Source organism: Thalassophryne amazonica, chromosome 13 (assembly GCF_902500255.1).
Source record: "Thalassophryne amazonica chromosome 13, fThaAma1.1, whole genome shotgun sequence".
NCBI classification, from domain to species: Eukaryota; Metazoa; Chordata; class Actinopteri; order Batrachoidiformes; family Batrachoididae; genus Thalassophryne; species Thalassophryne amazonica.
In genome coordinates, this window is record NC_047115.1 from 5,767,434 (window position 1) to 5,790,169 (window position 22,736).

At 42.0% G+C, this 22,736-nt stretch overlaps 1 protein-coding gene across 2 annotated transcripts in view; it reads right to left on the reverse strand.

The window, feature by feature from the left end:
* mea1 (male-enhanced antigen 1) overlaps positions 1 to 21,572 on the reverse strand; it is a 29,557-nt gene extending 7,985 nt beyond the window's left edge. The window contains exons 1-3 of one of the 2 annotated variants that reach the window (XM_034184318.1): positions 21,428 to 21,572; positions 3,365 to 3,748; positions 1,796 to 1,898 (exon numbers count right to left, since the gene is read on the reverse strand). In XM_034184318.1, the coding sequence (XP_034040209.1) occupies positions 1,796 to 1,898; positions 3,365 to 3,733 (472 nt within the window). In that variant the 5' untranslated portion in view covers positions 3,734 to 3,748; positions 21,428 to 21,572. Of the gene's footprint in view, positions 1 to 1,795; positions 1,899 to 3,364; positions 3,795 to 21,427 lie in introns of both variants that reach the window. The other variant, XM_034184319.1, reaches the window with a different exon arrangement.
* Between the last annotated feature and the right edge of the window lie 1,164 nt (positions 21,573 to 22,736).

Genomic DNA, 22,736 nt, shown 5'->3' on the forward strand with positions numbered 1-22,736 from the left:
AAAGGGGACAATTTGAGTGGCGAATTCGGGTCACTACTTTGGATGACCAAAAAGTGCGGAGAATCAGCGTTCCCATCGTTTGAATCATTACAAAGTCTCTTGGTTGTTTCATGTGTATTTGCCATATTAATACATCAAAATTCTTCACCAGTGCTCCCCACCCACCATGGAGCCCAACAAGGGGACGTCATATATATATATGAGGCTAAGTACTCATACCGACAACAGAGATACAGCAGAGACATACTTGGGGCAGACATAATCCACCCTGATTGACCTGATTAAGCAGTCGCCTTCTAGGATACCACACAAAAGTAACGGATAAGACAGCAACGACACTACCAACACCACATAAAGTTGAATCCCCTGCCAGAAAGAAACTTGGAAACTCCCAAATCCCCCACCGAATCCTACGTCCAAAGCCTAAGAAAATTAAAATAAAACCTGTAATCAAAATCTCTGCCATGCTGGCCATGCTGTTTCCCCTGTACAATGTACAGGGTATGAACTCACAAGCATTCTAACCAATATGGCCCCAACAAAAACCCAAAAATTAAACTACCGATTCGTGGGCACCCGGGAGCACCCAGGCTCCAGCTTCAGAAGGTAGAGAGCTAAATGAAAATATCATACAAGCCCTACAAAGACAAAAACATGCTAGACCGCGTATATAAGAAATTTAATTGATATCCTAGGGCTAGACACCACCAGCCAATCGGTCTATACCATGCCTATATAATCCTCCCGACTAAGGGAATACAGGGCCAAAATGATGTGTCACTTCAGCAGGACCGCAGTCGCACCATCCACTCAATCATCAGGATCCCCTTCTCCCCCGACACAGGTTACAGTCCACGGCAAACAGACCGTCCCTTTTAGTCGCGTCTTATGACATGCAGGGAATACAGCGGGCCTATTCTCCAGTCCACCCCAAACCTGCAGGGGGGAGACGGTGTCTTGAAGGCAGCATATGTTGCTCTATAATCTCAGTGTACTTTTCTGGATTAACGCTGCGTCACAGAGAGGAAATGACCTTTGACATGGACCCTGACACAAACCCAGACCAGGACAGACCCTGGCTTTTCAACTTGTTGGTGATAAAAAGTCTGGATGATCCTTTTCATTTTTGATCCAGAGCACACTGTCTAATTCTTCCAAAAAAAAAAAAAAATCTGGAATACTGATTTATCTGACCACAGTATACATTTCCAATGATGGCCCAAACCAGATACCTCCAAGACCAGAGACCTCAACACTGCTTCTGGACAAGGTTAACATAAGGCTTCTTTTTTGCACACTAAAGTTTTCAGTGGCATTTGTGAATGTAACTACATATTGCAATGGTTGACAAAATAATCCCTTACCCATGTGGTTATATCAGCTGTTGATGAATAACAGTTCTTGATGCTGTGACATCTGAGGGCTTAGATATCAGGGGTGTGATCCTTTGCCTCTCATGACCTGAAATTCCATCTTTGCTCCTCACAGACTCAGTCCTTCTGCTTTTGCACCAAATCATGATGACAATCACCTCTTTCAAATGACATTTTTTACCCCATAACTAGCAATAAAATGCCACCATCCCAACTTTTTTGTCAAGTGTTTCAGGCGTAAAATGGAGGAATATTAATAAATGAATGAAGCTGACAAAAAATGTCTTTGCTTCGTTCTGTCTGCAGTGAAATAGAAATTAAAGAAAATGTGAGGATCACGGCAGGGCTTTTTTTCCCCATTTATGAAATTGTCCATACCAGCTGTGTCTGATTTTGGGTTGTACATGACCTGGATGTCTAACCTGCATCCATGGGGATCGATGCATGGCTTTGCTGTGCTCCATCCGGGTCATCCTCCTCATCACTATCTGGAGGTGGAGCCTCAGGTAGGTGCAGTCCCATCACCTGCAAAGACAAAGACCAGGAACCATATTCACAAACCAACTCAGAGAGCTCCTAACTTAGCTTAAAGATTCTTAGCAGAGAATCTTTAGGCTAAGAGAGATCCAAGAGGTGTCTGAGCGCAACTCTGAGCAAGGAGAGGACAGAAACCTTCATCTTTGTGAGAAGACGGGGTTGACCCCATTGCTAGGTATGACACAGTCCTCTAAGTGCTGTGATTGGTCAAGAGGAGAAAATAACAAATGCACTCTGCTCTCTTAGTTATGAATGAACAGTGAAATCAACCGATCATATAACCTGAAATGTGAAAATAACTTAATGTCATAATGATGAAACTCAGCAAAACTAAATTGTTACACAGTGAAAATGTTTGAAGGAACCTCATTCACATGCTGATTATTATAGTGATTAGCTTGTTGTTCTGTTTCCACACTGTGAGAAGCTCTGGTACGTGCTGTCATCCAAAGCGAGAGCAGAGACTGTAGCACACAAACTCAAACAGCTGAGTTTAGACTCTGGCTGATGACATTACTTTTAGATTTATAAATGTGTGAATGTTATAGAGTTTACATACAAGTCACATTGTTCCCGTGTCCAGGTATCAGTGTTGTGATGACCTTCATCTCAGCTGTTATTCCGTTACTATGCTGGGTGGGAAAAGTCAACTCGTTCCTGATGAGGTCGACCACAAACATTATCTCTGCACCATCGAGTTACTGACTCACTGTCATCCAACATACGGAGAATGTCTCTGCTTCCTGTCTGTCTTTCTGCCGTCTTCTCTGTTTAAGACACTCTTAGGCTTCTTAAAAGTCCTCCTCACTCCTCTGAACAGTTTGGCACCTTAGGAGCTCTCTTTAGGCCTAAGGTGCTTTGTGACCAACTTTCATCTTACCGAGGGAAAATGCAAAGAATTCGAGGAATTCTAACATTTTTCTTAGAATAATGTCACTAAGAGCGACTTTTAGCATTAGGACGCTTTGAGAATATGGACCCAGGAATAGAACAGCACAGTGGACCAGTGGTTAGCTCTGTTGTTGGGGTTCTGTTCCATCCATGCCCAGTTTCTTACTGTGTGGGTTTCCTCCCACATCCTTTCTCTGCCCCTGAGCCAAGCACCAGCTCTACCTCTGAAGTTGGTCCCCAGACAGTGGCTGCTCGCTGCCCCTAGTGGTTAGATTGTGTTTGACTGTAATGAGGAAATGCAGATGACACATTTTACTGGAAGAGAAGGCAATTTTATTGTCACTCTTACTGATTTTCCACTGAGCACAAGAACACCTCATATTATTTCAACTTAAATCCGAAACTCCTCCCACCTCCACGCACTACATTGTTAGCTTGATCACACTCTCGCCATTGATTACAAAACTACTCATGAGTTTTAAAAAGGATTTAAAGTGTAACAGCTGCACTTAATCGGATCATTTTTGGTCACGTGAGATCTGGGATGACTGAGTGGACCTCACCTCAATCCTTCGCTGGACCTGCTGCAGCTGCTCGCTGTGGGATGCCTCCTCCTCCTCCTCCTCAGGCCCCACCCCTTCCTGCTGCTCCTCCTCGTTCTCCCGAGGCTCAGCTGTGTTCGGCCCATCGGGTTCCTGACTCAGTGGCTGATAGTAATATTCTCCAGTCATGTTCTCCTCCTCCTCCTCCACATCTCCACCCTGCTCACTTTCCTCTGCCTCCTCCTCAGCATCTCCACCTCCTTCTCCCTCAGCCCACACCGCTGCAGCCGGCAGCAGCACGCCTTCTGCCAGACACTCGTCTTCACCCAGTTCATCCTCACAACTCGGAAAGACTCTCTCTGGTCCCATCACGGCACTCCTCACGTCCATCCACTGACAGACCGCCTGCAGGAGCAGCAGAGAAGAGACGGAACTCAGACAAGGCCGCCTTCTGGATCCAAAACATATTCCGGGTCCAATTAAAAATCAAATCCCTCATTTTCAACTTTCTGAGCTCCGTGTGACAAACATTCTTCTTGATCCAACATTACGCCTAAATAAGTTACTTGCTGCCTTGATTCAATGTCAACTCTGCCACACTTGACTTGTAAACTACTACACTTTTTTAGCCTGTGCTTTGATGCAAACAGTATTGATTCCATTTTACCTAGGTGCAATGATAGCTTGTTATCCATCAACCATTCTTGGACTGCGGCAAGCTCAGCACTAAAGGTCGCCTCTATCTCCGACATGTCCTTGCCAGAAACAAGCACTGCTGAGTCTTCTGCATAAAGCTGCAACTTACACTTGACAGCTCCGGGCATGTCATTGACGTAAATCAGGAACAGAAGCGGCCCCAGTTTCGACCCCTGCGGAATACCACAACTGATAGAACGTTCCCTGGATATAGTACCGTTTACATCAACAACTTGTTTCCTACCAGATAAATAAGACCTGAACCATCTAACTGAGTCTTCATTCATACCAAGGGCTGACAATTTTTGCAACAATATACTGTGATTAACTGTATCAAACGCTTTCTGCAGATCTAACAGTACCATGCCAGTTGAAAACTCTTGTCACACTGCTGCCTAATATAATCATTAAGATATATTAAACAGGTATCTGTGGAGTGTGATGAACGAAAACCAGACTGTAGCTTATACAATAAGTCATGATTTACGAGATACTCATTTACTTGGTTAAAAACAATGCGCTCAAAAAGCTTTGACAGGATGCTCAATACTGAGACAGGCCCGTAATTACCAACATCTGTTTTACTGTTTTTCTTGTACAATGGAACCACTCTGGCTAATTTCAGGTCATCAGGCATTTTACCGGTACTTAGTGACAGGTTTACAATATGACAAACAGGATGAGCAATAATACTGGCACTATCCTGAATAAAATGAGCAGGAAGATTATCCATGCCTGTAGCTTTACTCAAACTCATGCCAGCCAACACATTGTGTACCTGATCATATGTAGCACCTTCCATTTTGAACACATTCAACTTCCTATAAAAAACTGTAACATAATCAATACCAAAGTTTCCAGTACCTTGGGGCAACACAGCAACAAGTTTAGAAGCAATAGTGGTGAAAAAAGCAATGAAATGTTCTGATACTGCAGATCTATCAAAGTTTAACACATTGTTTATCCTCAGACCAATATTACCAAATTTAGTTTTACATTTTGAGGATGTACCTAAACGTTTTAGGGCTTGCCAGAGTTTTTTTTAGATTTATTCTGGTTATCATTTACCATGTTAACATAATAATCAGATTTGGCTTCGCCCTTGTGATATTTAACCTGATTACGACACTGTAAGAGTCATAATCAGTTTGAGCTTTGGACCTCTTGTATTTATTCAGGAATTTATCATGTTTCCTGATCAAATCCAAGCTTTCGCTCGACAACCAAGGTTGTGTTCTCTGTTTGAGACATTTCCTTGAATGGAGCCACCGAGTCCTAAACCAGAAGGAACGAGGACTTAAACACAGACCATGCCTCAGTAACATCATTACTGTTTACCACACATGACCAATCAACATTATCCAGTTCTTGACAAAATCTCTTTACTGTAATTCCTTACTGAAAGTAATTTTACAGTTTTGTGCTGATTGAACAATATTTTCTTAACTTTTCGAGTACAATATATAAGTTTATGATCACTTAGACCTATATCTAGTACACCAGACTGACAAATATTTTCATGGTTAGAAACCATAATCAAATCCAGGATGGAAACACTTATCAGTTTCTCTGGTAGGCACATCTATCAATTGTTTCAAACTACACAACTGCATAAATCTGTTCAATGCAATCATAAGATTATTGTTTGTCTTGAGAATATTCATGTTAAAATCACCAAGTATCACTGTCTCATTTTCAAACACACCACCACAATCATTCTCTAAAAGTTCATAAAAATCCATCTGCGATGGAGGTTGGTAACACACACCAGTCAATATACGACGTGTCTTGGGGAGTAACAGCTCTACCCAGATCACTTCAGTCTTGCTTCCGTTGAGATCATCTCGCGGATTAAAGGCAATGTCACTTTGTATAAAGACAAACTCCGCCCCCAGACTGGTTTCTGTCCTTACGCTGAATGATGTATCCTGGGATCTCCACTTCAGAGTCCTCGACTGAGCCGTCAAGCCAGGTCTCTGAGACACCGATTACCGCTGCCTTGGTACGCAAGGCGATGAGTGCCACTTCATCAAGCTTCGGTAACAAGGCTTCACTGGAGTTAAAGTCCTCCAAAGAACAATTTATAACTCCAGGGTTATCCTCAAACAGACCAGCCCCAGGAACACTAGCCAGAGAACATGTTGAGCAGATGAATTGCAAAGATTCACCACCATGGACTGCAGCATTATAAGTGTCCACAGAGACACCACCACACTTAATGTGAGTCCATTTATCACACATGTCACAACTGACTGCCTTACTAGTTGATATGACCCCTTTCTTACAAATCGTACATGGATATTTGGGCGTCCTTTTGCTCACTGGGCCAGGACAAGGATGGATATAACCACAGATAATGAGATTAAATGTCATAATTAGGCTTAAAGTACTAACTTTATGGCAAATTCGGCTTTATTTACCGTTGCCAGACTGATGGCCTTGACCTCCGCCATCCTGGATGGGCGATAGGTGCATGTAAGCAACTCCATGTCCAAACCCAAAATGTTTGGAGCATTCACTTGCTAAAAAGTTCTCACAACGTACATGAATATGTAATCTGTCATCAGTGTCTTCTGATCTCCCTATCTGACTAGAAAAGTTGACCAAAATCACTAAAACTCGCAAAGCAAAAACAATTCCAAGTCTTCTGGCCGCCATTTTTCCTGATACCTCCTGAGAAGCGCGCGCGGCACGGCACGTCGGCGTCCAGCTGTTTGCCCCAACCCCCGACCGCCTCGGATACAGCCAGCGGAGGCGGGAGAAGTATGGTGATGTTGGGGCCGAAGTTGGCTCGTTCTCCTTTCACCTCCGTCGATCCGAAATGAGCTGCAAAACCGCGGCAAGGAGCGCGCACTGAAGGAGGCAGCGGCCAGTGACGTCCTGCAGCCCAGCTCCCAAACGCCAAAGAAATTCCCCCGAACGGCTACCAACCACGACAAAATTACCTCCTCTGTCATTCCGTTGCAGCACTTGTGAATCGTGTTTTACCGCCACACAACGTCTCTGCACCTGTTGTTGTCCTTACTGTGTGGCTGAACACCACACACTCGACAGCTCCTGTTACATCACCTTTCCTTCTAACAACACTCAATAAGAGTTTGGGAACTGAGGACACTAATTGTTGAAGCTTGTAGGTGGAATCTTTCCCATTCTTGCTTGATGTACGACTTCAGTTGTTCAACAGTCCAGGGTCTCCGTTGTCGTATTTTGTGCTTCATAATGCGCCACACATTTTCAATGGGCGACAAGTCTGGACTGCAGGCAGGCCAGTCTAGTACCCGCACTCTTTTACTACGAAGCCACTAGAGCCCGACCGATATATCGGCCGGCCGATATAAGCCCTTTTTAAAGTACTCACTATTGGCCGAAATTTTGCCGATAGAACGCCGATAATTTCTCATAAACAGAACAGTTACTGAAATAATGTTTGTGTCGGCAGTGTAAAATGTCCTTGCACCGTTTGTCCAGTAGATGGAGCTCTGACTGCATTCAGCTGAGAGCTGCTTACAACCCCTGCTTAAATGTGTTCATCACCGGCCCCCATAGTTCGCCGTCACACTGCACTGATCGGCTGACAAAAGCACGCAAGTCAGTTTATAAGGATGTTGTTTGTAATAACTTTGCGATTAGATTCATCCCACATTTCTCCCGTTTCAGTTCAACTCACTTTGATTAACTCAGTTTATGTAGTAATGTGTCAAATGTACTTCATTGTGTCGGTCACGCTTTTTATTAAGCCCACGTTGTGTAGACCTTATTTCTAGCATGAAAATCTGCAGTGATTAAACCATTACTTAAGAAACCTAATCTTGACCCTAGTGTATTGAAAAACCTATCGGCCGATATCTAAGTGACAAAGTTTTTTAATTCGGCACACAAAATATTCAAATAGAAAAAAATGAACAATTCCACAAACAAACGCAGACAAAACTAGTGAGTCCGAAAGGGTGTGGGCTGAAGCAAAGCTTATTAGCGCCCACCCCTGCTAGTACAAGTCCAACAATTCTAATCAGTCATATTTACATAAATATAAATTCACTACTACATGTCGACACACAGACATACACATCAATATACTATTCACTTATAATTATATTTATATAGTACCAGATCATAAGAAAGTCGAATCAAGGCACTTTACGCCAGTAAGGACTAACCTTACCAACCCCCAGAGCAAGCACTAGGCAACTGTGGTGAGGAAAAACTCCCTATAGGGAAGAAACCTCAAGCAGACCAGGCTCTTGGGGGTGACCCTCTGCTTGGGCTGTGCCACATATACCTATATACATACGTATATACTTTACAAACATAAATATATACATACATATACACAGTCACTTATATACATATACACCTACCCATATCTATATATCTACATACCCACACATTCAAATATACAATAAGTCCCACTTATAAATTGAACATTCCATATAAATCAAATTATATTTGCTTCTTTATGATACTTAGACATAATGTTCTTTTTGAGTAGTTTCTTAAATCTCACTAAGGTACTACTCATTCTAACCTCTGTTGAACATTTGTTCCATTTCCTCACCCCAACCACAGACACACAAAAACCCTTTACATTTGTTCTTACTGGTGGTTTCATAAAAATTGCACAACCTCTTAAACTATATCTGGATTCCCTCAATCGGAACAGACTCTGGACATGTCTCGGTAAGGCTTGGTTTTTCGCTCGAAATAAAGTTTGAATTGTAATGTAATCGACCAAATCAATGAATTTTAATAAATTTAAAGACACAAATAGAGAATGAGTTGGTTCACGATATTGTTTATTGCAGATGATTTGTATGGCTCGTTTTTGCAAAAGGAATATTGGATTGGTATTTGATTTGTAAGTGTTTCCCCATGACTCAACACAATATGTCATATATGGTACCATCAGAGAATGATATAAAGTAAGTAACCCTTCTTGCGGCAGTAGGTCTTTGGCTTTATACAAAATGGCTATAGTTTTTGACAATTTTGATTTCACATAATTTATATGTGGTTTCCAGCTAAGTTTATTATCAATTATAACACCTAAAAATTTATTCTCTGTTACTAACTCAATTTCCTTATTGTTTATAGTTAAATTTTTACATTTGGGTGCCTGTTTATTTCCAAATATAATACATTTAGTTTTCCCAAGGTTGAGTGACAACTTATTAGCGTCAAACCAAACCTTAAATTTTTCCAGTTCTTTCTCCACTATGTCCAGAAGCTGTTCAAGATTTTCACCGCTACAGAACACAGTTGTATCATCCGCAAAAAGGACACATCTCAGTGAACTCGACACCCAACTTATATCATTTATATAGATTATAAACAACAAAGGACCCAGCACTGAGCCCTGCGGCACCCCACATGTGACATCCCTGAGTTCAGAATTTGTATTATTGAATTGAACATACTGAAATCTGCCTTGTAAATAACTAGCTATCCATTCATATGCCAGACCTCTGATTCCATATTTCTGTAGTTTACTTAATAGTATTCCATGGTTAATTGTGTCAAACGCTTTCTGTAAATAAAAAAAAACACCTATTGTGTATTGTTAATTATCAATTGCAGTTGCTATACTTTCCACAAAGTCCATCAAAGCATGTGATGTAGTTCGAGACCTTCTGAATCCATATTGTTCTTCACAAATGATGTTATGCTTCAGTAAATAATCAAATCTATCATTTTGCTCTAAAATTCTGGAAAAAGTGGTGACACGGCAGCTCGTAGACTATCTTACTGAGAATAATCTTTTTGAGCCACTGCAATCTCCTTTTAGAAAATATCATTCCACAGAAACGGCTCTCACTAAAGTGGTGAATGATCTTCAGAATCAGAAGAAGTTTATTGCCATTGCCAATGAACAGGATTCACAGACTAGGAATCTGCTTCGATATAATGGTGCAACATTAAACAGAGAGCAATATAAAATGCTAAGATAAAATATACAATATCAATCAATCAATTAATCAATTATTTTATATAGCGCCAAATCACAACAAACAGTTGCCCCAAGGCGCTTTATATTGTAAGGCAAGGCCATACAATAATTATGTAAAACCCCAACGGTCAAAACGACCCCCTGTGAGCAAGCACTTGGCTACAGTGGGAAGGAAAAACTCCCTTTTAACAGGAAGAAACCTCCAGCAGAACCAGGCTCAGGGAGGGGCAGTCTTCTGCTGGGACTGGTTGGGGCTGAGGGAGAGAACCAGGAAAAAGACATGCTGTGGAGGGGAGCAGAGATCGATCACTAATGATTAAATGCAGAGTGGTGCATACAGAGCAAAAAGAGAAAGAAACAGTGCATCATGGGAACCCCCCAGCAGTCTACGTCTATAGCAGCATAACTAAGGGATGGTTCAGGGTCACCTGATCCAGCCCTAACTATAAGCTTTAGCAAAAAGGAAAGTTTTAAGCCTAATCTTAAAAGTAGAGAGGGTGTCTGTCTCCCTGATCTGAATTGGGAGCTGGTTCCACAGGAGAGGAGCCTGAAAGCTGAAGGCTCTGCCTCCCATTCTACTCTTACAAACCCTAGGAACTACAAGTAAGCCTGCAGTCTGAGAGCAAAGCACTCTATTGGGGTGATATGGTACTATGAGGTCCCTAAGATAAGATGGGACCTGATTATTCAAAACCTTATAAGTAAGAAGAAGAATTTTAAATTCTATTCTAGAATTAACAGGAAGCCAATGAAGAGAGGCCAATATGGGTGAGATATGCTCTCTCCTTCTAGTCCCCGTCAGTACTCTAGCTGCAGCATTTTGAATTAACTGAAGGCTTTTTAGGGAACTTTTAGGACAACCTGATAATAATGAATTACAATAGTCCAGCCTAGAGGAAATAAATGCATGAATTAGTTTTTCAGCATCACTCTGAGACAAGACCTTTCTGATTTTAGAGATATTGCGTAAATGCAAAAAAGCAGTCCTACATATTTGTTTAATATGCGCTTTGAATGACATATCCTGATCAAAAATGACTCCAAGATTTCTCACAGTATTACTAGAGGTCAGGGTAATGCCATCCAGAGTAAGGATCTGGTTAGACACCATGTTTCTAAGATTTGTGGGGCCAAGTACAATAACTTCAGTTTTATCTGAGTTTAAAAGCAGGAAATTAGAGGTCATCCATGTCTTTATGTCTGTAAGACAATCCTGCAGTTTAGCTAATTGGTGTGTGTCCTCTGGCTTCATGGATAGATAAAGCTGGGTATCATCTGCGTAACAATGAAAATTTAAGCAATACCGTCTAATAATACTGCCTAAGGGAAGCATGTATAAAGTGAATAAAACTGGTCCTAGCACAGAACCTTGTGGAACTCCATAATTAACTTTAGTCTGTGAAGAAGATTCCCCATTTACATGAACAAATTGTAATCTATTAGACAAATATGATTCAAACCACCGCAGCGCAGTGCCTTTAATACCAATGGCATGCTCTAATCTCTGTAATAAAATTTTATGGTCAACAGTATCAAAAGCAGCACTGAGGTCTAACAGAACAAGCACAGAGATGAGTCCACTGTCCGAGGCCATAAGAAGATCATTTGTAACCTTCACTAATGCTGTTTCTGTACTATGATGAATTCTAAAACCTGACTGAAACTCTTCAAATAGACCATTCCTCTGCAGATGATCAGTTAGCTGTTTTACAACTACCCTTTCAAGAATTTTTGAGAGAAAAGGAAGGTTGGAGATTGGCCTATAATTAGCTAAAATAGCTGGGTCAAGTGATGGCTTTTTAAGTAATGGTTTAATTACTGCCACCTTAAAAGCCTGTGGTACATAGCCAACTAACAAAGATAGATTGATCATATTTAAGATTGAAGCATTAAATAATGGTAGGGCTTCCTTGAGCAGCCTGGTAGGAATGGGGTCTAATAAACATGTTGATGGTTTGGATGAAGTAACTAATGAAAATAACTCAGACAGAACAATCGGAGAGAAAGAGTCTAACCAAATACCGGCATCACTGAAAGCAGCCAAAGATAACAATACGTCTTTGGGATGGTTATGAGTCATTTTTTCTCTAATAGTTAAAATTTTGTTAGCAAAGAAAGTCATGAAGTCATTACTAGTTAAAGTTAATGGAATATTCAGCTCAATAGAGCTCTGACTCTTTGTCAGCCTGGCTACAGTGCTGAAAAGAAACCTGGGGTTGTTCTTATTTTCTTCAATTAGTGATGAGTAGAAAGATGTCCTAGCTTTACGGAGGGCTTTTTTATAGAGCAACAGACTCTTTTTCCAGGCTAAGTGAAGATCTTCTAAATTAGTGAGACGCCATTTCCTCTCCAACTTACGGGTTATCTGCTTTAAGCTACGAGTTTGTGAGTTATACCACGGAGTCAGGCACTTCTGATTTAAAGCTCTCTTTTTTAGAGGAGCTACAGCATCCAAAGTTGTCTTCAATGAGGATGTAAAACTATTGACGAGATACTCTATCTCACTTACAGAGTTTAGGTAGCTACTCTGCACTGTGTTGGTATATGGCATTAGAGAACATAAAGAAGGAATCATATCCTTAAACCTAGTTACAGCGCTTTCTGAAAGACTTCTAGTGTAATGAAACTTATTCCCCACTGCTGGGTAGTCCATCAGAGTAAATGTAAATGTTATTAAGAAATGATCAGACAGAAGGGAGTTTTCAGGGAATATTGTTAAGTCTTCTATTTCCATACCATAAGTCAGAACAAGATCTAAGATATGATTAAAGTGGTGGGTGGACTCATTTACTTTTTGAGCAAAGCCAATAGAGTCTAATAATAGATTAAATGCAGTGTTGAGGCTGTCATTCTCAGCATCTGTGTGGATGTTAAAATCGCCCACTATAATTATCTTATCTGAGCTAAGCACTAAGTCAGACAAAAGGTCTGAAAATTCACAGAGAAACTCACAGTAATGACCAGGTGGACGATAGATAATAACAAATAAAACTGGTTTTTGGGACTTCCAATTTGGATGGACAAGACTAAGAGTCAAGCTTTCAAATTAATTCAAGCTCTGTCTGGGTTTTTGATTAATTAATAAGCTGGAATGGAAGATTGCTGCTAATCCTCCGCCCCGGCCCGTGCTACGAGCATTCTGACAGTTAGTGTGACTCGGGGGTGTTGACTCATTTAAACTAACATATTCATCCTGCTGTAACCAGGTTTCTGTAAGGCAGAATAAATCAATATGTTGATCAATTATTATATCATTTACCAACAAGGACTTAGAAGAGAGAGACCTAATGTTTAATAGACCACATTTAACTGTTTTAGTCTGTGGTGCAGTTGAAGGTGCTATATTATTTTTTCTTTTTGAATTTTTATGCTTAAATAGATTTTTGCTGGTTATTGGTAGTCTGGGAGCAGGCACCATCTCTACGGGGATGGGGTAATGAGGGGATGGCAGGGGGAGAGAAGCTGCAGAGAGGTGTGTAAGACTACAACTCTGCTTCCTGGTCCCAACCCTGGATAGTCACGGTTTGGAGGATTTAAGAAAATTGCCCAGATTTCTAGAAATGAGAGCTGCTCCATCCAAAGTGGGATGGATGCCGTCTCTCCTAACAAGACCAGGTTTTCCCCAGAAGCTTTGCCAATTATCTATGAAGCCCACCTCATTTTTTGGACACCACTCAGACAGCCAGCAATTCAAGGAGAACATGCGGCTAAACATGTCACTCCCGGTCTGATTGGGGAGGGGCCCAGAGAAAACTACAGAGTCCGACATTGTTTTTGCAAAGTTACACACCGATTTAATGTTAATTTTAGTGACCTCCGATTGGCGTAACCGGGTGTCATTACTGCCGACGTGAATTACAATCTTACCAAATTTACGCTTAGCCTTAGCCAGCAGTTTCAAATTTCCTTCAATGTCGCCTGCTCTGGCCCCCGGAAGACAATTGACTATGGTTGCTGGTGTCGCTAACTTCACATTTCGCAAAACAGAGTCGCCAATAACCAGAGTTTGTTCCTCGGCGGGTGTGTCGTCGAGTGGGGAAAAACGGTTAGAGATGTGAACGGGTTGGCGGTGTACACGGGGCTTCTGTTTAGGGCTACGCTTCCTCCTCACAGTCACCCAGTCAGCCTGCTTTCCCGGCTGCTCAGGATCTGCCAGGGGGTAACTAACAGCGGCTAAGCTACCTTGGTCCGCACCGACTACAGGGGCCTGGCTAGCTGTAGAATTTTCCACGGTGCGGAGCCGAGTCTCCAAGTCGCCCAGCCTGGCCTCCAAAGCAACGAATAAGCTACACTTATTACAAGTACCGTCACTGCTAAAGGAGGCCGAGGAATAACTAAACATTTCACACCCAGAGCAGAAAAGTGCGGGAGAGACAGGAGAAGCCGCCATGCTAAATCGGCTAAGAGCTAGTAGCTACGCTAAGCTAGCAGATTCCTAAAAACACGCAAAGTGAATAATGTGTAAATAATTTAGAGGTGATTCAGCAGAAGGAGTGCTTTAGTTAAGGCACGTAAAGATTACACTGGGAAACAAATCGTAATCTAGATAACTAGATCAATCTAACTGCGCAGATTAAACAGCTAACAGATACAGAAAAACACTGCTGTGCTCCGGAACAGGAAGTGATACAATACCGCAGTGAGAGCCAACCACCAGTAGAGGCAAGCAATATGTGCCAAAATAAGACAAAATATAAGATAAAAAAATGACATACGAAATATGAAAGGCTGTGTGCAACAGAAAAACAGAAAGAAAGAGAAACAGAAAAAAACAGTGCAGTGGGAGGAGTGCAATTAAAACCAAAGTACATTGTCTAAAGTGACCCGTGATAAAATGATAAAGTGACAGAGTTAAGGTTAAGGTGACTGAGTTATGAGGAGTTCATGAGTCTAACAGCAGAGGGGAAGAAACTGTTCTTATGGCGGGAGGTTCTGGTCCGGATGGACCGTAGCCTCCTGCCCGAGGGGAGTGGTTTGAATAGACTGTGTGCAGGGTGAGGAGGGTCAGCTGTGATCCGACCTGCTCAGCCCAGAGTCCTGGAGACGTGCAGGTCGTGGAGAGATGGAAGGCTACAGCCGATCACCTTCTCAGCAGAGGCCACAATGCACTGCAGTCTGTGTCTGTCCCTGGCTGTGGCCCCGGCGTACCACACCGTGATGGAGGAGCAGAGGATGGACCTGATGATGGCCGTGTAGAACTGCACCATCAGCTGGACAGGCAGCTTGGCCTTCTTCAGCTGCCGCAGGACGTACATCCTCTGCTGGGCCTTCTTGATGGGGGAGCTGATGGTTGACTCCCACTTGAGGTCCTGGGTGATGGTGGTGCCGTGGAAGTGGTGACAGTCCACAGTGGTGATGGGGCTGTGGCTTTCCTGATGTCCACGATTATCTCCACTGTTTTCTGGGCGTTGCGCTCAAAGTTGTTGCTGCTACACCAGGTCACCAGCCGGTCCACCTCCCTCCTGTAGGCAGACTCATCCCCATCCGAAATGAGTCTGATGAGGGTGGTGTCGTCCGCAAACTTGATGATCTTTACGGAGTCGTGGCTGGGGGTGCAGCAGTTAGTGTACAGGGAGAAGATCAGAGGGGAAAGGACACAGCCATGTGGAGATCCTGTACTGAGAGCCCGAGTGTTCGAGACATTCTTTCCCAGCCTCACATGCTGACTCCGGTCCGTCAGGAAGTCTGTGATCCACCTGCAGGTGGAGTTGGGCACGCGGAGCAGAGAAAGCTTGTTCTGGAGCAAAGCCGGAAGGATGGTGTTGAATGCAGAGCTGAAGTCCACAAACAGGATCCTAGCGTAGGTTCCTGGGGAGTCCAGGTGCTGCAGGATGGAGTGCAGGGCCAGGTTTATGGCATCGTCTACTGACCTGTTGGCTCTGTAGGCAAACTGCAGGGGGTCCAGGGGCCGGTCGGTGATGGACTTCAGGTGGGATAAAACCAGGCGTTCGAAGGTCTTCATGACTACAGACGTGAGAGCCACAGGCCTGTAGTCATTAAGTCCAGTGATGTGTGGTTTCTTGGGGACTGGAACTATAATGGAGGACTTGAAGCAGACTGGAACATGGCATGACTCCAGGGAGGTGTTGAAGATCCCCGTGAAGACTGGGGCCAGCTCATCAGCACAGTGTCTCAGGGTGGCAGGAGAGACACAGTCTGGGCCCGGGGCCTTACGTGGATTCAGCCTTTTGAAATGTCTTCTCACGTCCTCCTCTTGGACGGAGAGGGCAACGGGGGGAGGGCAGCAGTGAGTCCTTGTTTTCAAAGCGTGGATAGAAGACGTTCAGGTCCAGCTTCAGGTCGTCAATAGAACGAGGTGCTTTGGGCTTGTAGTTGGTGATCTCTTTCAACCCCCTCCACACAGAGGCCGAGTCATTGGCAGAGAACCTTTGCTGCAGATGTGAAATGTACATGGATTTAGCCTTTGCCACCTCCTTGCTAAATCTGTACTTTGCACCTCTATAGCTGTCTCTGTCTCCTTCTCTGAATTCCACCTCTTTCTGCTGACGGAGCTGCCGGAGTTTAGGTGTGAACCAGGGCTTGTCATTGTTATATCTCACCCTGGTGCGCTGTGGGATGATGCTGTCTTCACAGAAATGAATATATGACGTCACAGTGTCCGTGTAGTCATCTAGACTGTCTGATGAAGCCTCAAACATATCCCAATCCGTAGTGCCCAAGCACGCGCGTAGCTCCTCCACAGCTCCACACTTTAGATGTCCTCACAACAGGTTTAGAGAGTTTTAGTGTCTGTCTGTATGCGGGGATCAAGTGGACCATCACGTGATCTGAGAGTCCCAAAGCTGCACGGGCCACCGCTCGGTACGCACCACTCACTGTCGTGTAACAATGATCTAACGTGCTCCCTTCTCTTGTCGGGCATTTAACAAACTGTATTTTGGTAATTCCTGACTGAGATTCCCTTTGTTAAAATCACCGAGAATTATAACAAGAGAGTCCGGAAAGTCTCTCTCCACGCTCATAATCTGATCCGCGAGCGCGCACTCGGCCTCATGCACGTCCGCGCTTGGTGGAATATACACAGAGCAAAGTATGAAAGAGTTAAACTCACGTGGAGAGTAGAACGGTCTGCAGTTTATGAGGAGATATTCCAGAGAGGGACAGCAGTGTTGGGGGATCACAGTCACATCGGAGCACCAGGCGTTGTTGATGTAAAAGCAGAGTCCTCCACCTCTTGTTTTTCCACCGGAGAGTGCTCCGTCTCTGTCTGCGCGGAGGAGTTGGAATCCCTCTAGTTGGAGCGCGCAGTCCGGTGTCTGTGCAATTAACCACGTCTCCGTGAAGCACAGTACACAAGATGAGGAGAAATCTCTATTCTTCTTCATCAGCAGTGCCAGCTCATCCATCTTGTTGTGGAGTGAGCGGACGTTGGAGAGAAATATCCCAGGTAGGGGTGTGCGCGTGCCCCTTCGTCTGAGGCGCACAAGAACTCCAGCTCGTTTTCCTCTCTGCCGGCGTCTCACTCTTTTGGCCAAAAAGTGAACCAGTTCAGCTGCAGGCACTAAAAAAAAAAAAATTAAAAAAAACTGGCGTAATGTCCGTGGGTGTTGATGATCTGAAGTTTAGAAGCTCCTCGCAGGTGTAGGAGCACGATGACACACGATTTACGTACAAAAACAGACAAAACAGGGAGCACCAGAATACCAGGGCGCCTTCACGTGGCGCCATCTTGGATAGGATCTTGGATCTTCTGCTTACAATGGATTCGGACACCACTACAGTTCTGGTGTTGTTAGATCTCAGTGCTGCATTTGATACCGTGGATCATCATATTCTACTTGATAGGCTGGAAAATCATTTTGGGATTACTGGGAGTGCCCTTGCATGGCTGATGTCATACTTGACCAGTCGTTCTCACTGTGTTTTGTACAATAACACTACCTCTAACCTTAGTGACATGAAATTTGGGGTTCCACAGGGGTGTGTCTTAGGCCCCCTGCTTTTCTCCCTTTATATAGCACCCCTTGGGCACATATTGCGGCGTTTTGGGATTACCTTTCACTGCTATGCGGATGATTCTCAGTTATATATGCCGATAACTGCTGGTAATCTCATTCACATAAAATCCTTAGAAGATTGCCTTGCAGCAGTGAGAAGTTGGATGTCTAGAAACATCCTACTTTTAAATTCTGATAAGACTGAAATGATGGTTCTTGGTCCAGTGAGACATCGGCATCAATTTGACCGGTTAACACTAAGCCTAGGCTTGTGTGTCATACATCACCCCGACAAAGTGAGGAACCTTGGGGTAATTTTTGATCCTTCGTTGTCCTTTGGCCTCCACATTAGAAATATTACTAGGACTGCTTTCTTCCACCTGTGAAATATAGCGAAGATTCGTCCCATCCTGTCTATGGCTGATGCTGAGACTCTGATCCATGCGTTCATCTCTTCTAGGTTGGACTACTGCAATGTTCTATTTTCTGGTTTATTTTCAGTCTAGCATTAGGGCTCTCCAATTGGTTCAAAATGCTGCAGCCAGACTTTTGACATGAAGCAGAAAGTTCGACCACATTACACCCATTTTGGCGTCTCTTCACTGGCTTCCTGTCCCAGTGAGATCAGCTTTTAAGGTTCTGCTACTAACCTATAAAATTATTCATGGACTGGCACCTCCCTACCTAGCTGACCTAATTAAACCTTACATACCGGCCTGGGCTTTACGTTCTCAGGGTGCAGGACTACTTTGTGTCCCTAAGGTGAATAAGAAGTCTGCGGGTCACAGAGCTTTCTCTTATTGTGCCCCTGTTCTGTGGAATGATCTCCCTGCGTCAATAAAACAGTCAAATTCTGTGGAGACTTTCAAGTCCAGACTTAAGACGCACTTATTTTCCCTTTCATATGGCTAGCATACTGGTACAGTTTTGTTTTACACTTTTTACTCTTAATTCATTTTATTAGTAAACGGAGCGGGCCGCGGCCTGAACTTTACCTAAATTCTGGGTCTTTTAGTGAAGCTTAGGGCTAGTGGCCAGCGATCACCTTAGTATTTCTTCTGTTTTTCTTGTTGATTAATGCTGGCAAATTATACAGTATTTTTTTTGTCTTAATGATGCCTGATTCTGTTTTTTCTCTCTGTTTAAGGTGCAGCTCCATCCATAGATGGGAGTTGTGTTTGTGTTGGCGATCCTCCTGTCCTGTGCACCAACAGCAATTCTTGTATATTCGTCCATGAATTCTTCTGTGAATTGTTTCTGTAATTTGTGTCTGTATCATGGCCCAAGCAGAGGGTCACCCCTTTGAGTCTGGTCTGCTTGAGGTTTCTTCCTCAGAGGGAGTTTTTTCTTACCACTGTTGCTCTGGGCGTTGGTAAGGTTAGACCTTACCTGTGTGAAGCGCCTTGAGGCAACTCTGTTGTGATTTGGCGCTATAAAAAGGAAAATAAACTGAATTGAAAAACTTTCGTTTACTGCTAAGAGGTTGAAACATTCAGATTCACTGGTCGTCCGGAAGGGTTCTGGGAATTACTGCCGTTCACCATTAACCCTCTGGGGCTGACACTGTCGTATACGATGGCTGGAACCAAGCTTTACTAAATTGTAAATAACTTTTTAATGATATGAGATAGAAACTTACTTCTTTTTTTTTCCTGAAAAGTTAAATCCGTGGACGTTCGATCCACCATTGGCCATCTTGGTACTCCTCATAGAAGATGTGTGATGACGTACGCAATGTGAGTGTCCAATCGGAATTGGTTCTCCATCACATGGTTTTCCAAAATCCAATCGTAGGTCAGATTTACCTCACATGATATGGCAAGATCACTTTTAGGAGTGATATCTTACTAGTTGGCCCATCTGAATAGCCCCCTAATTCCTCCAATTGCATTTTTTTGAACTTGAAAATTCTTCTCTGTTATAAAGTTAATCAATGTGAGGACAAAGCTTCAGCTTTTAGCTCATACCTTTTTTGTTAAAGGTCCAAAAAAGAAACATTTTATTCATTAAAAAAATAAAAAATAATGATAATAACAATAATAATAATAATATCAGCTGATTTATCGATTATCTGCAATTTTTTTCATCCAAATATCGTTATTGGCATCGGCCTCAAAAATCCATATCGGTCGGGCTCTAGAAGCCACGCTGTTGTAACATGTGCAGAATGTGGCTTGGCATTGTCTTGCTGAAATAAGCAGGGACGTCCCTGAAAAAGACGTTGCTTGGATGGCAGCATGTGTTGCTCCAAAACCTGGATGTACCTTTCAGCATTGATGGTGCCATCACAGATGTGTAAGTTGTCCATGCCATGGGCACTAACACACCCCCATACCATCACAGATGCTGGCTTTTTAACTTTGCACTCATCAGACCACAGCACACTTTTCCACTTTGCATCTGTCCATTTCAAATGAGCTCGGGCCCAGAGAAGGCAGCGGTGTTTCTGGATGTTGTTGATGTATGGCTTTCACAGATCCTTTACACAATGATGTTGGTTTTTAATGCAGTGCTGCCTGAGGGATCGAAGGTCATGGGCATTCAATGTTGGTTTTCGGCCTTGCAGCTTATGTGTAGAAAGTTCTCCAGATTCTATGAATCTTCTGATTATATTATGGACTGTAGATGATGGAATCCCTAAATTCCTTGCAATTGAACGTTGAGAAACATTGTTCTTAAACTGTTGGACTATTTTTTCACACAGTTGTTCACAAAATGGTGATCCTCACCCCATCTTTGCTTGTGAACGGCTGAGACTTTTGGGGATGCTCCTTTTATACCCAATCATGACACTCACCTGTTTCCAATTAGATGTTCTTTGAGCATTCATCAACTTTCCCAGTCTTTTGTTGCCCCGTCCCAACTTTTTTGAAACGTGTTGCAGGCATCTATTTCAAAATGAGCAAATATTTGCACAAAAACAATAAAGTTTATCAGTTTGAACATTAAATATCTTGTCTTTGTGGTGTATTCAATTGAATATAGGGTGAAGAGGATTTGAAAAATCATTGTATTCTGTTTTTATTTACACTTTACATAACATCCCAACTTCATTGGAATTGGGGTTGTGTTAAGCTCAGGTCCCAGAGTATAAGGTGGGGGGGCAAAGTCCATTTTCAGTATTCAGATACTAAAACTAGTAAAGACTATTTAATATGAAATAAATATACGCCCATATTGATTTAACTGCATAGCAAAGAAAGCGTATTAAATAATAATGACGATAATAGTTTCCTTGCCCCTCACCCCAAATTGAAAAGCAAATTTTTTATTTTAATATCCAGAGATAAAGACTGCAAAATTTTATTTTAATATCCAGAGATAAACTGTCAATTTAAGGGAAAAAGGTCTTTTTTGAGGCCCTTTAACACAATAAAAATTAAGTGTTCTCAAGAAAACGTGTGTTAACACGCATTTAAAAAACATCCGACCCGTTTTCGTATCGATAAAGTAACAGATTAATAAAACAATAAATCGTTATCTTACCTGCTGCTTTTGCTCGATATTATCGGCTATTGCTAATTATTGCGAGCTTCCGCATTCTTCTTCTTCTTCTGGCAAACTGACGAATAAATTCTTTTTTTTTTTTCCTTTTTTTTTCCCCAAAACTTTATTTCAACAAATACAATAACGAACAAAGCACAAGGCCACAAAAAAAGTCGCAGTATCACCGTTATAAACTGAAAGAGATATACAAGAAAAATAAAAAAGAAGGCGTCAGCGTGTGTTTTCTTTTTTTTTTTTAGTCTTTAGAAGAAGTTCAAAGTTCACAGGGAAAAGTTCATAGTTTTGAAAGTTCATAGTCTTTAGAGAAAGTTCAAAGTTCACTGAGAAGAGTTCTAGACTTTAGAAATAGCTCACAGATAAGGTCATGAAGTTTTTGGTTCAAAGATCATTGCTCAACAACTGCAAAAAAAATAAGAGAAGAGTTTCATGGCTTTCGGTTGCTTCATATCTTCCAAAGATTTCATGTAGAGGTCAAAGTCATTCTTGAAGTAGGAAAATGTAGAGGGACATTTTTGACATTTGCTTTTGTGGATACAAAATTTGGCAAGACATAAAATGACATTAATACAGAGTTCTTCTTTCTTATTCTTACTCAGAAAACCAAAAGTAATATTATCTCTTGTAAAATTAATTGTTGATGGAAATAATGTTTTGACCCAATTAAGTAATTCTGTCCAAAAGAATTGCACCACAACACAGTAGAAAAACAAATGGTCCGTAGTTTCAACATTTGTAAGGCAAAATGAACAGTTATTTTCTTGAATGTTAAAACGTAACCTCAGTAATTCTTTAGATGGGTAAATGTTGTTCATAATTTTGAAGTGTGTTTCTTTAATTTTTGGAGCTATAGGAAAGGACAAATACATTGTTCTAAGTTTGGAAATAGTCTTTTAATCAAATTTTGATAGAATATCATTTCTACATTGCAGTCCAGGGAATAATTCATTATTAAGACAATTTCTAATAAAACGATTGTTACATTTTTTTTTTTAATCTAAAATTGACACACCACATATCATAGGAGAAGGCAGGTGTGTTTGTATTATTTGATTTGAGGCTAGAGAACTTTTACATATAAAAATGAATTCATTGGTGAGGGCATTATGTAATCACATGAAGTCAATAAAGATGGATTAAAGTTGTATTTTATGCAGAATTGTTAATAATCTAAGAGGTTTCCTTCATCATCCATGAGATGATATATATATATATATATATATATATATATATATATATATATATATATATATATATATATATATATATATATATATATATATATATATAT